Source organism: Drosophila subobscura, chromosome E (assembly GCF_008121235.1).
Source record: "Drosophila subobscura isolate 14011-0131.10 chromosome E, UCBerk_Dsub_1.0, whole genome shotgun sequence".
NCBI classification, from domain to species: Eukaryota; Metazoa; Arthropoda; class Insecta; order Diptera; family Drosophilidae; genus Drosophila; species Drosophila subobscura.
Genome location: NC_048531.1, coordinates 96,053 through 110,046, shown reverse-complemented (window position 1 = coordinate 110,046; position 13,994 = coordinate 96,053). Strand labels below are relative to the sequence as shown.

At 39.7% G+C, this 13,994-nt stretch overlaps 1 protein-coding gene across 5 annotated transcripts in view; it reads left to right on the top strand.

Annotated features, from left to right (window-relative positions):
* Positions 1–13,994, top strand: part of LOC117890215 (G protein-coupled receptor kinase 1) — a 62,300-nt gene that overhangs the window by 13,323 nt on the left and 34,983 nt on the right. For 4 of the 5 annotated variants that reach the window (XM_034794948.1, XM_034794951.1, XM_034794952.1 and 1 more), the window contains one exon: positions 2,375–2,436. The exons of the other annotated variant lie outside the window; for it this stretch is intronic. In XM_034794948.1, coding sequence (XP_034650839.1) covers positions 2,375–2,436 — 62 coding nt within the window. The remainder of the gene's footprint in view (positions 1–2,374; positions 2,437–13,994) is intronic. 5 annotated transcript variants of the gene reach the window in all.

Sequence of the window (13,994 nt, the reverse complement as noted above, 5' to 3'; positions counted from 1 at the left end):
TACGCGTCACAACTTTTATACCCGGCACCCAGCACTACATCTGAACCTTAGCGGTTTTTTGTCAAATTTTAAATTTTTTCTTTATCTGTCATCTACATCTACAAACACTTCTCACGCCAACACACTCTTTAAGCTCGCCACCCTCCCCTAGGGCCACACACTGCAGAGTCACGGCTGAGGCAGAGACACGGCAGAGCCGGAGGCCGCACACTGCAGAAGCAGAGTGTGATTGAGAGAATGTGAAAAAATCCACAAAAGCTGCTGGACAGGGTGGGTTTATCCACTGAACGTTTATTTCTTCAGTCTGGCTATAATAATGTTCCAATCGGATCCCAATTTAGTGATCTGATAGATATGGTCCTTCCCTACGGAATGAAATTTTCTTTTATCCTGAAAATTTTAGCTTTGGGAGGTTTTCGCCCTTTTGTACGGGCGGAAGGGGGCGGGGCTAATTTTTTAAATACACTGGTTTCAGTGTGAGCATACAGCAGTCTGGATGCAAAATTTGGTGGCTCTTGCTCTTATAGTCTCTGAGAACTAGCCGACAAACTCGAAGAGTAAATAGGGTATATTGTATTTGGGCACAAAGTGGATGTATGTAACGCACAGAAGGAAACGTTTCCGACCCCGTAAAGTATATATATTCTTGATCAGCATCAATAGCCGAGTCAATTGAGCCATGTCAGTCTTTCCGTCCTAATGAGCGCCTAGTACTCAGAGACCATAAAAGCTAGAGCCACCAAATGTTGCATCCAGACTCCTTTATGCTCACACTATAACAAGTGTATTTAAAAAATGAACCCTCGCCCCCACAAAGGGCGAAAATCTCCTACAGTCGATTTTTTGAAAATAAAAGAAACAAAACGCCATTTTGTGTGGTTCCGATTGGATCCTTGTTATAGCCTAAATAAATAAATTAATTTGCAGTTGCTGCGCCCACCCTGTCACCTAGCGTTTTTTGTTTTTGCACATTCATTCATTCACACTGTGCTTCGTGTCGTGTGCGGCTCTTGGGGAGGGGGGGCGAGGTAAAAGTTGTTGGCGTGAGAAGTGATGTAGATGTAGATGACAGGTGTAGAAAAAATGTAAAATGTCAAATTCGAAAAAAAAACAATATGGTACAGGTACACTGACTGAGTGCCGGTTATAAAAGTTGTGACGCGTAAGATGCGTCTCACACGTCCCTTCTCGTTATTGCTAAAATTGTTCAACCAATTGTTCGAATGTTCTCAAAAAATTAAAAAAAAAAACGAGTAGGAACGTGTGAGCTGCTTTGTACGCGTCACAACTTTTATACCCGGGACTCAGTCAGTATAAAACCATACATATGTATTTACAAATGAACTTACATCCATATATACATACATACATATGTATGTACATATTTATATAATCTTAGTGTAGCACATGTATGTATATATGATTTTTTTTAGTTTTACATTTTTACTAAATCTGTTATCTACATCTACATCACTTCTCACACCAACACGCTCTTTTTGATGGTGATAAAGAATATATATACTTTATGGGGTCGGAAACTTTTCTTCTGTGCGTTACATACATCTACTTTTGTGCACAAATACAATATCCACTATTTACTCTTCGAGGACCGGGTATAATACTTTAATAACAATTTTTTTTGGTGGTTTGGTGGTCCTTGAGGAAATCAAAGATCGATTTTGTCGAGTAGTGTTATTATAGCCAGAATACGTATTTTTGTATGTTTATACAGGCTGGCACGTTTCAAAACTTTCCTCTCCATTATGCATTTTTTTGACGATTTGGGCATCACGCAACTTTCAACTGATTAAAACAAACATTCTTGATCGCTACAATAATGGCGAGTTCAGGATGAGCTTTTAAAGTTATTAATTGTCTAAAAGTGATTAATAATATTGTACGCGCTCTTTCTTTGCAATGAATGGTTATACGAGGTTTTTGTGAATAACTTTGTTACAATCGAACAAAATTTTGTATACTCGGAACTCGAAGTGTAAATAGGGTACATTTTATTTGTGGTCGGAGCCATGAGCCTAACGCACATTTTTCTTCATGTATTTTCTGTCAATAGCCGAGTCGAATCGCTATTCCTGTCTGTCCGTCCGTTCCAGTGAGCGTTTGATGTACATGTGTGTGTACATATCTGTCACACTAAGATTGCATATGTACATACATATGCATGTACATATGAATGTACATACATATATGTATATATTCTGTTAGGTTACAGGGTATAAGAGTTGTGACGTGTTCGAAGCGTCCCAAAATGTTCCTCCTCGTTTTAAATAAAATGTTCAGAATGTCAGTATGCCGCTCTGAGACTTTTTCCACAGATCCTTAAACCAAATGTTTATGTATATTAAATATTTTTCAGCCGTATATGGAAGAAATATTCACGCAGCTCAAGGGAAAACCATTTAAAAAGTTTTTGGAAAGGTAAATTAAATGTTCAACAATCAAAGATCTATATGTTTTCTATTTTTATACCCGGTACTCGAAGAGTAAATAGGGTATATTGTATTTGTGCGAATAACGGTTGTATGTAACGCACAGAAGGAAACGTTTCCGACCCCATAAAGTATATATATTCTTGATCAGCATCAATAGCCGAGTCGATTGAGCCATGTCTGTCTGTCCGTCCGTCCGTCCGTCCGTCTTGTTTGTCAGCTAGTTCTCAGAGGCTATAAGAGCTAGAGCCACCAAATTTTGGCACCAGACTGCTGTATGCTCACACTGAAACCAGTGTATTTCAAAAATGAGCCCCGCCCCCTGCAAATAGGCGAAAACCTCCCCAATTCTACAATTTTGAAGATAACAGAATCAGATCACCAAATTGGGATACGATTGGATCATTATTATAGCCACAATGAAGAAATTAATTTGCAGAGGCCAAACCCACCCCGTCCCGCAGCTTATATTTGTTTTTTACACATTCTCTCTGCCCCTGACACGTCTCTGCCACTACCTCTGCCGCGATTCTGCCCTGACTCTGCAAAGTGTGTCTCTAGGGAAGGGTGGCTAGCTAAAGGAGCGTGTTGGCGTGAATAGTGTTGTTGATGTAGATGACAGATGAAGAAAAAAATGTAAAATTTGACAAATAACCGCTAAGTTGCAGATGTAGTACTGAGTGCCGGGTATAAAAGTTGTGACGCGTAGGAAGCGTCTTACACGTCCCTTCTCTTTAATATTATATTAATATATTTTTTAAATCTCTTACTAACCTTACCAGTTAAACTCTTCAAAGTTTTTCAAAAAAGAATTCTGCCATAGAAAAAAAAAAACAATAATTCAATAAAAAATTGAAATGCCCGATATCAATCAAAAAAGTCGGTTTGGGTCCTTGAGGAAAAAAACAGTTCGATTTTGTAAAGTAGTGTTATGTAAGTATCAGATCACAAGCCGAGTCGATATTGCGATGTTTGTCTGTCCGTCCGTCCAACTGTCCGTCTGCCCTGATGAGCGCCTAGTTCTCAGTGAACAAAAGAGTTTATGAGGGAACGTGTCCCTCACAGGCTGTGCGTGCGGAATGGTGTGGCACCACCAGACGATCCACATAACGTGGATTGCGCCCAGCCAGAGAGTGGAGCGTGGCTATGGGAGGAGCCGCGACCCGATTAGAAGGAGATCAGGGTCCGAGGGGGCGACCAGGCCGGAAGCGGCCCCAACAACAACGAGTGACGCGAGCGCGGCGGAGACGAGCGCTGCGGAAGCCTCGCAGGGACAGACGACAAGGCGGAGGCGTGCGAATGATGCCGGAGGCATCGGAGCCGGAGGTTCCGGATGCGACGCTGAAGGTGTTGCGAGCTGCGGCGGCGGTACTGCGTGCAGAGGCCCAGGCAGCGGAGGAAGAGAGCGGAAGGGTGCCTGTGGACCGGCGCATGACCAAATATGGCCTTGAGATCCGAGTCCCGCTACGAAGCAGAGATATAGAATCGCCAATGGAAAATCACTGGCCGCGTGGGAGAACCCTTAGCCGGCGCCCATATAAAGATCTTCGCGCGCGAGCAGCCCAAGAGCTAAGTCGAGTGTCTCGAGTAAAAGTGAATCGGTGTGAAAACGGGAAAAGATCTAACGGGACCAGCAGAGTCGAATGCCAGAATGATGTTCATTCAGATGTTGTACTGGGTACCGGGTATAAATGTTGTGACGCGTAAGCAGCGTCTGTCACGTTCCTAAGCGTTTTTGCTAATGTTTTAGAAATGTCTGTATGAGCTGCTTGTCGTTTAATTTAGGATATACTAGGACTTTAGGAAAGATTTAAAAAAAAATTGGTTTTTTTTTCAATAGTTTTGAGTACTGAAGCCAGAAATCCTTTTGCAGTTCTCCATAGGTTTTGATATGCAATACCTTGAACGACGCCCAGTTAATGCACCTGTACATAAAAAAAGAGGGCACAATATATCACTTTTAATTTTTCCTGAGTGTTTACCGCACAAAAATCAACATTTTTGCATTTCAAAGCCTAATATTTCCCATACAGTACGCTAAAGCCACAAAGTGTTTGGGTCTTCTTTTAGCTGCATCAATCAGCTTTTCAGATAAACTAAGTCCTTTACAACCAGATCTAAGATACTGAAAAAACAAAGAAAAATTGTGCAAAAAGATCAGCAATTGCCTGAGCAATGCTTGCCGACGTATTTATATATAGCGAAGATGGATGGATGTTAGGACGTTCTACGCTTACTTTTTATAAAGCTGTAAAACTTTTTAGGGTCCTGTGAAAAACGCACCCTGCGTCGAGATAGGTAGTTCCTATATCATTGAGCATTAGGAGCAGCGAAATTTGACCAAAAATTACGTAACGAGAAAGAGAACCAAATTTTTAAAATATTTTAAATAGTCTTGATTTTAGGTTCTTTAGACTGGTTAGCTCTTTGGTGAAACGAGAAGACTTCCCAGATTTAATCGGACAAGAGAGTGGGACACACGAATCAAAAAGTGTGCAAAAAATGTTTGTGCCGGCTTCGTAACTTGGCTTTATAAAAGCCTACCCTCCTGATCCGTGTTGGAAGGTCCAACACTACCTACCGACACTTCGAAAAAAGGATGTTAGCAGTTTTTACGTATAGTAAGCGGAAGTGCTAAGGTTAGCAACGCTATGGTCGGATCCGAGACAAATCACCAGATCAAGCAATCGACCCAAGGATTTTTTCACATCCTTGACTTGAGACAGGGACAGGTCTAACAAGCCATCAACAAAGTCATGTCGTGACATGGGCATAAGGTTTTTAGACTTGTTAAGGAAATACCAAACAGTTCCCGGCAGGATGTAACAAATAAAAAGCGAAGAAGAACCACTTTTCAAGGTATACAGGTTCTGCTTGTGAATTAAAACATCCGAAGTCGTTGGAATATAATACTTACACACAGGAATTCCAGGTCTTGTGAAACCTAGACTGTGAAATGCTCCGACGTAAAGTGAGAGTCCACTGCAATCAGGACCCATCCTCCACGTCGAGACGAACGAGCATTCCTATATATTGTGTACCGATCTGCCAAAACTACTGACTACTGGAAAGAGTTAAGGGTTGCCTATTTTCATTACCGGTACTCGAAGAGTAAATAGGGTATATTTTATTTGAGCGCGAAAGTGAATGTATGTAACGCACAGAAGGAAACGTTTCCGACTTTATAAAGTACATATATGTATATGTACATATATTCTTGATCATCATTAATAGCCGAATCTATATCCTTATGAGCGCCCATTACTCAGAGACCATAAGAGATAGGGCAACCAAGTTTTGCATCCAGACTTCTGTATGCTCACGCTGTTACAAGTGTATTCCAAAATTTCGCCCCGCCCCCTTTCACCACCGAAATGGGCGAAAATCTCCTATATCCGCAATTTTGAAGATAAGAGAAAAGTAAAAAGACGCAATTCCGTAGAGAATGGCCATATCTATCAGATCCCCGAATTAAGATCTCAGATCATTATTATAGCCAGAATGAAGAAATTCATTTGCATTGTCTTCCCCCCACCCCTTCCAGCATTTTTGCTAATGCTTGCTTGTTGTTGTCATTCCTTCTCGCCCACAAACTCTGCCTCAGTGTGCGTCACTGGGGGTGGGTGGCGAGTTAAAAGGGCGTGTTGGAGGGAGAAGTTATATAGATGTAGAAAAACTATAAAATGCAAAATTCACTTAGGCACAGATATACTGACTGAGTACAGGGTATAAAAGTTGTGACGCGTACAAAGCGATGTTTTAAAGTCAACATTTCGTACAAATTACCGCACAAAAATCCTAATTTTTATACCCGGTACTCGAATAGTAAATAGGGTACCGTGGGTCATACATTCATACATACAATAAGATTTCCCGAGTTCAAAAGTAGGTTTTTAAAAAAAGATATTTTTATTTAACCGAACTTATAGTAGAACATAGGATGATGAATTCCCCAACTCAATTTTAGAAAGTCTCAAACGGAACTGTCTTCTTGTTCTCGAGATATTGATCTCGAGACCTCTGTTGGGAAGCTTAAAGCTTATCTTCTTAAGCTTTCGGCTTCGGCTGATATTTCGTCTTCGGAATTGAGTGATGATGGCTTCGGCTGGAAGAGACGAAGCTTCTGTTGCGAGAGGCGTTGCTTTGGAGAGAGCGGCTGATAAGCGATGCGTTGGCCTCTGTGTGGGAAGCTTGGGAGATGCGTCGGTTTGGATGAAACAGGCAGCTGCAGCTGGTGATTGGTGTCAGCTTTCATCTTGAGAACTCACTTGTTTACAAGAGTTCTCCCTTCTATTGGAGTGTGGGACTGATTCTGAATTAGTCATAGTGTGGAGTGTGGGAACGAGCTGATAACGTATTGGTCAGCGACGTTCTATTGCATTGCAGAGTTTTGGGTTGCATGGGACTTCCTGTTGATTTCGGTATGGACGAATCATGCGTTGTTTATTCAGGTGTTGGGGTATCTTCTTATATGTTTTATAGATGCGAATACATGGGTGTAAAGGTGAGTGCTGGGCATATGCATAACGTGTATAGGTGTAGGTGTGGTTATGAATATGTCAAGTGCTTAACGTATACATTATTATGGATATGTTACTCCCCCGGCATTTCTTATAAGCCTGTCCTCAGGTTTTCACTTTAGGGTATAGGGAGGGAATTTCCTCTATAACTATTGGAGTACTATTTTCTTTTTCTTCTTCCTTAGGTTTTACATGGTTCAATAGATATATTTTTAGGTATTTTCTTAAATTTGACAATTAGATACCCAGTTATGCTTAATGTTGATAACATGAACATAATTATTATAACCATCTGCAATATGTTACTATATTTTGTTTGCTGTATAATTATTTGTTTTGTCTGTACATAAGACAATGGTTCTAATTTAGTTATGTTATTACTCACATAGACATTTTGTGTGAAATCTAGCATTGAATTAGTTATATCGAATTCGTTTAATTGGGTTGAACAGTTATATATCTTAATTATGTTATTTCCTTCGATTGTTATTTCTTTGTCTAAACAGTTTTGGTTTATATTGGATTTTGGAAGGTTCCATGTTAACAATATATTTGGTTCAACGTAATTAATTTGGAAATTCTTAAATGTTCTTGTGTATGGACATTTAGTGGGTTCTTGTTTTATAATCCCTTTTATACAATTGTCTTCTATTATTTGCTTAGTTTCTTTGCTATATATTTTGTCTTCGTAACTATAATATTTATCGAATATTAATTCTGTTAAAATATTATTTTGGTTATCTGGATATGGCACAATTTTGTATACTGGGATATTAGAAATTTCGCTCGGAATATTGGAGATTATATAGATTTCGTTTGTTTCAACTTTTAGCCATGTAGAAGTTTTAATATTTAATAATTTCTCAGAATTTATATGTTTCAGGTAATCTTGTTTTAGTAGTTTTGGGTTAAAAATACCAAGTCTAGTTAGTTGCATTCCCATTTCTATATCCTCTATATATTTTGTGAAATGTTGTAGGTTGAAGATTAAAATTTCTAATTGTTGATTTTCGTTGTTTTCTTTGTTTAATTGGTTTATTATCTCAATTCCAGGGTGAAGTAATTCTTTATGGGTTTTCATTATCAATTCTTTGAATTCCGCGTAATTGGGTATATCTATGAGTTTTGAACTTGATTTCATAACTTTTGTGAAATTGTTTGGACTGATAATTTCCAAATACGCTTGTTGGAAAGTTGGGAAATCGGTCTCGTTATGGAAATATAATGCACTCTTTTTGGTACATAGATATTCCTTAATTAGTTCTTTAGCCAAGGTGTTGGTCATTTCCTTGTATATGATTTTGATAATCAATTTATGGAAATAGTGTTGTGTAGTTACTTTATCTTCATCTCCCTTGATCAACTCAATCTGGCGATGGAAATAGTTGATTGGTCGTTCTGTAATGGGAATATGATTGAGATTGTCTTCTTGCGCACTGTGTATTGTGGCGCCTGCACTGTCAGAGACTTCTCCGAGTAGGTTTTCGTTAACTTTAACTCGGGAAAGGTCGTCCGCTACATGGTTTTCTTTGCCAGGTAGGTATTTAATTTTGAAGTCGAATTCGTTTAATTTGATCTTCCACCTTTGTAGTTTCATGTTTGGTTCTTTGAGGGTTATTTAACCATACTAATGGCTTATGGTCGCTAAGTATTTCGAATGTTCTTCCGAACAAGTATGATCGGAAATACTTCGTAGCCCAAACAATTGCTAACAATTCTTTCTCGATAGCGGAATAATTAATCTCATGTTCGTTCAGCGTTCGGCTGGCATAGCAGATCGGCTTATGGTCTTGCGATAGGACTGCACCTATAGCCATGTTACTAGCGTCGGTAGTAACAGAAAACCTTTTGTTAAAGTCTGGATATACGAGAATTGGGTCTGAGGTGATGAGTACTTTTAGTCTCTCGAATGCCTCGACATACTTCTCTTCTTTAGGATCTATTATTGCTCGTTTCTTGAGTTTGAGCGTCATAGGCTTGGCTATGTTAGCGAAGTTAGGAATGAACTTCCTATAAAATCCGCATAGTCCTAAGAATGACTTGATTTGTTTTGTGGTTTCGGGGATGGGAAACCCAGTGATAGCTGTTATCTTGTTGGGATTTGGTACTATTCCTTCGGGTGTAACTATATGACCTAGGAACTCAGTTTCTTTCTTCAGAAACTCACTAGTGACTAGAACACTAGTGACAAAAGGTGTTCGTCCAATGAAGTGAAGAAAATTATTATGTCATCTAAGTACACCAAACAGTCTGTGAATATTAAGTCTTCCAAAAGATCGTTCATGCATCTTTGGAATGTGGCAGGGGCATTGGTTAGCCCAAATGGCATTCGAGTATACTCGTAATGACCATGTTTGGTAGAGAAGGCCGTTTTCGCGATCGAATTAGGTTCCATTGGGATTTGATGGAAACCTTTTGCCAAATCGATTGTGGTGAAATATTGGCACTTTCCTAATTTGTCTAGGATTTCATCCATTCTTGGAGTTGGAAACTTATCCTTAATGGTTATCTCGTTGAGACCTCTATTGTCTACGACTAACCTGTACTTCTGTTTTCCAGAAGCGTCTATCTTCTTCGGAATCATTGAAATGGGGGAACAGTAAGGCGATTTCGATTTACGAATTATTCCTTGTTTAATTATTTCTTTGATTTGCTTATTGACTTCTTCGTCATGTATTTGGGCATACTTGTAGGGCTTTCTGTATACCGGATCTTCATGTTGTGTTTGAATTGGATGTTTGACAGTACTTGTGAAGGTCAAATTGTCACCATCTCTGTACTGCACATCGCTGAATTCATACAACACCTTCTTCAATTTTTCTTTCTCTTCATCGTTCAGATGCTCAAGCCTTAGCTCGTGACATTCCCTTAGTTCATTATCGATAGCGGAAGTGAAGTATTGATCCCCTTCTGAGGATGAGTCAAGGCACTTCTGTGCGGTCTTAACTTCTTCAATTGCTTCTCCACTAATAATGATTGGGAATGTTCTTTCTCCTAACCTTACAGTATTGTCACTGTAATTAATTATGGCTTTGCTAGCCATCAGGTATTCTCTTCCTAGAAGGATATCATAGTTGTCCGAGAAGTTATACAGGTAGAACTTCTGCTCACTGGGACAGACTTCGTTAGGGGGCCTAACTATACTTTTGGTTAAAATAACTGGTCCGTTGATGGTATGGACCTTGAGGTTTTCTATATTTATGGGGGCATTCGGAATGTTTTCTTTTATGATGTTTATTGATGATCCCGAATTCACGATACCTCTAAGTATTTTATTATTTAATTTTAGGTTTATATAGGATCCCCCTCGGTTTCTTCCGAGGCTGTTTGATGAAAATTTACATCCATTTTCATCTGGTCGCTTGGACTTTCTCGAATTCTTTTAGTAGGTTGATTGGGCCTGCTGCCACTAGCTTGGTTTACAAGGGCTTTAGTTTCTAGATCTTCTATAAACTTACGAAGACTCCCATTGAATTTTGTGAAGTAGATTTGTCGCAGAAGTTCTTCATATGGTGTGTGGTTCTTGAATTCGTCTATTAGAGCATTCTTCAGCTCCAGCCAGGTGTTGGGTTGCACCATTTGTAAGAGCCGTTGTGCTTCTTCGGTCAGCTGCACCTCAATGGCTCCAAACAGTATTCGTGACTGTCTGGCGTCCTGCGTCGGGTACAGTCTTGTATGTTCTCAACGCGTTTGATGAAGGAGCTCAGCTTTCCAGCTTTAGTTCACTTCACGTGTGTTTAACTTAATGGATTATTTTAGTTGTTGCTATTTTAGTTACACAATTATTATTTTGTTTAACGTTTGTGTTTGGCCTAGTGCTACGTTGCACCTAGGTTTTGGCGGATTCACTTGGTTTAACTAATCTCCAGCAATCTAGTCGTTTAGATTGCTTCTAATAGATTAGTACCGGAACAATAACGTTAGTGTTTGTGAATCTTACCGGCTGCGCCATTAAGATTTACCGAGTTCAAAAGTAGGTTTTTAAAAAAAGATATTTTTATTTAACCGAACTTATAGTAGAACATAGGATGATTAATTCCCCAACTCAATTTTAGAAAGTCTCAAACGGAACTGTTGGGAAGCTTAAAGCTTATTTTCTTAAGCTTTCGGCTTCGGCTGATTGATATTGCGTCTTCGGAATTGAGTGATGATGGCTTCGGCTGGAAGAGACGAAGCTTCTGTTGCGAGAGGCGTTGCTTTGGAGCAGGGCTCGGCACCCATACAGTGCAGTACGCTTGTGTGTGTAGCTAAAACACGAAGATGCCTACGCCGAAACCGGTTTCTTGCTTTATACTGGGCGAAACAAGCTGCAATTATTTCGTGTTGAAACTTTCAAGAGAAACACAAATTTTAAGCAAAACAATAAAAATTTTAAAGAATATATGACAAAAATGAATACAATTATTAAACACAACTGCACGTAACATAATCGCGTATTATGCATTGCGCATTGTCATCTATAACTTGGAAAAATAAAAAGTTTTGTTGTTACTTCTCATTGAGCATGTTTTCTTACAGTGTGGCATTCAATAGTTGCGTAGCGTGATCTTGCTTTGTCGACGGCTGATCAGCAACTGATGCCATTTTCGTTCTGTATCTGGTGTGAAAACGAGACAAAAAGTGCCGAAGTCGCATTGCCGAAGCCATACGAAGCTCTGCTGCTTTTTATACCCGGTACTCGAAGAGTAAATAGGGTATATTGTATTTGTGCGGATAACGGTTGTATGTAACGCACAGAAGGAAACGTTTCCGACCCCATAAAGTATATATATTCTTGATCAGCATCAATAGCCGAGTCTATGTCTGTCTGTCTGTCTGTCCGTCTGTCCGTCCGTCCGTCTTGTTTGTCGGCTAGTTCTCAGAGACTATAAGAGCTAGAGCCACCAAATTTTGGCACCAGACTGCTGTATGCTCACACTGAAACCAGTGTATTTAAAAAATGAGCCCCGCCCCCTTCCGCCTCCGCAAAAGGGCAAAAACCTCCCAAATCTAAAATTTTGAAGATAGCAGAAAACTAAAACCGCCATTCCGTAGGGAATGACCATATCTATCAGATCACCAAATTGGGATCCGATTGGATCATTATTATAGCCACAATGGAGAAATTAATTTTCAGTGGCCAAACCCACCCCGTTCCGCAGCTTATATTTGCTTCGCGCAGTGTGTGGCGGTCTGCCCCTGCCGTTCCTCCGCCTTTGCCATAGCCGTGGCTAAACCCACCCCGTCCCGCAGCTTATATTTGTTTTTTGAAAATTCTCTCATTCACACTCTGCTTCGCGCAGTGGCCGCACACTGGCCGTCTGCCGCTGGCTCTGCCTCTGCCGCTGGCTCTACCTCTGCCGTGAGTCTGCAGTGTGTGGGTCTAGGGAAGGGGGGCGAGCTAAAGGAGCGTGTTGGTGTGAGAAGTGTTGTAGATGTAGATGACAGATGAAGAAAAAATTAAAAATTTGACAAATAACCGCTAATGTACAGATGTAGTATTGAGTGCCGGGTATAAAAGTTGTGACGTCGTTTATACTGTCGGTGTACCGGCAGCGCAGCAGCAGCGCAATTTTACGCACCCCAGGGATAGGGCCGTGCCGAGCCCTGCTTTGGAGAGAGCGGCTGATAAGCGATGCGTTGGCCTCTGTGTGGGAAGCTTGGGAGATGCGTCGGCTTGGATGAAACAGGCAGCTGCAGCTGGTGATTGGTGTCAGCTTTCATCTTGAGAACTCACTTGTTTACAAGAGTTCTCCCTTCTATTGGAGTGTGGGACTGATTCTGAATTAGTCATTGTGTGGAGTGTGGGAACGAGCTGATAACGTATTGGTCAGCGACGTTCTATTGTATTGCAGAGTTTTGGGTTGCATGGGACTTCCTGTTGATTTCGGTATGGACGAATCATGCGTTGTTTATTCATGTGTTGGGGTATCTTCTTATATGTTTTATAGATGCGAATACATGGGTGTAAGGGTGAGTGCTGGGCATATGCATAACGTGTATAGGTGTGGGTGTGGTTATGAATATGTCAAGTGCTTAACGTATACATTATTATGGATATGTTACTATACATATATAGATTACATATGTATATTCATATGTATTCATATAGAACACATATGTATATTCATATACATCATAAATATACAGTCCATTCTATTTCTAGTGTTTGTTCGGCAAACTCTTTTTTTGAGTTCAAAATTTTTAGTAACATTTGTACCTGGACAATGCGGACTCATCGTCTGCGACCAACCAATTTCGCTGTAGCGATTAAATTAAAAAATAAAAAATAAATATACAGTCATACATACATATGTATCTGACATTATTATTTCTGTCGAGTTGTAATTATAATATCTGTTTACATTTTTCTTGTTACAACAACACGAAGATAACGAGATAAAGGGGATGGGGGAGATGGGGGATAGCCACTGTAAATTAATTTCTTCATTCTGGCCATAAAATGATTAAAACTGATCCAGATTACAAACTAATAGATGTAGTCATTCTCTTCGAAACTTTTATATTCAAAATAGTAGATGCCACACATTTTCGTTTTTTACGGGGGCCGAAATTTTGAAATACTCTTGTATCTGTGTGCTATTACAGCAGTCGGGATGTAAAGATTGGTTTCTATCTCTTTGAGTCTGTGAAATCTAGGAACATATTAAGACGGACGGACGGACAGACTTGGCCAAATCGACAATAATATAGAAAGGTATATGAAGCCGGAAACGTTTCATTCTGTGTATTTCACATCCACCACAAAACTTATACATACATACGCATATCCCTATACTCCATGACAGTGCACTATGGGGCATTTGACCACTTTTTGTGGCATTAATTAATAACTTCCAAACGAAACATTATTTTTTGATTTAGTTTTTTGATATGAGTTTATAATAGTGAAAGGAAGGTATGTTGAAAAAATGGGCGTGGCACCGCCTTTTCTTCAGGGTAAAATCGAATTTTTATTTTATTTTGAAATTGAATTAAACAAATAATGATGGGAATATGTAAAGCAATGCCATATTAAACTAAAAAA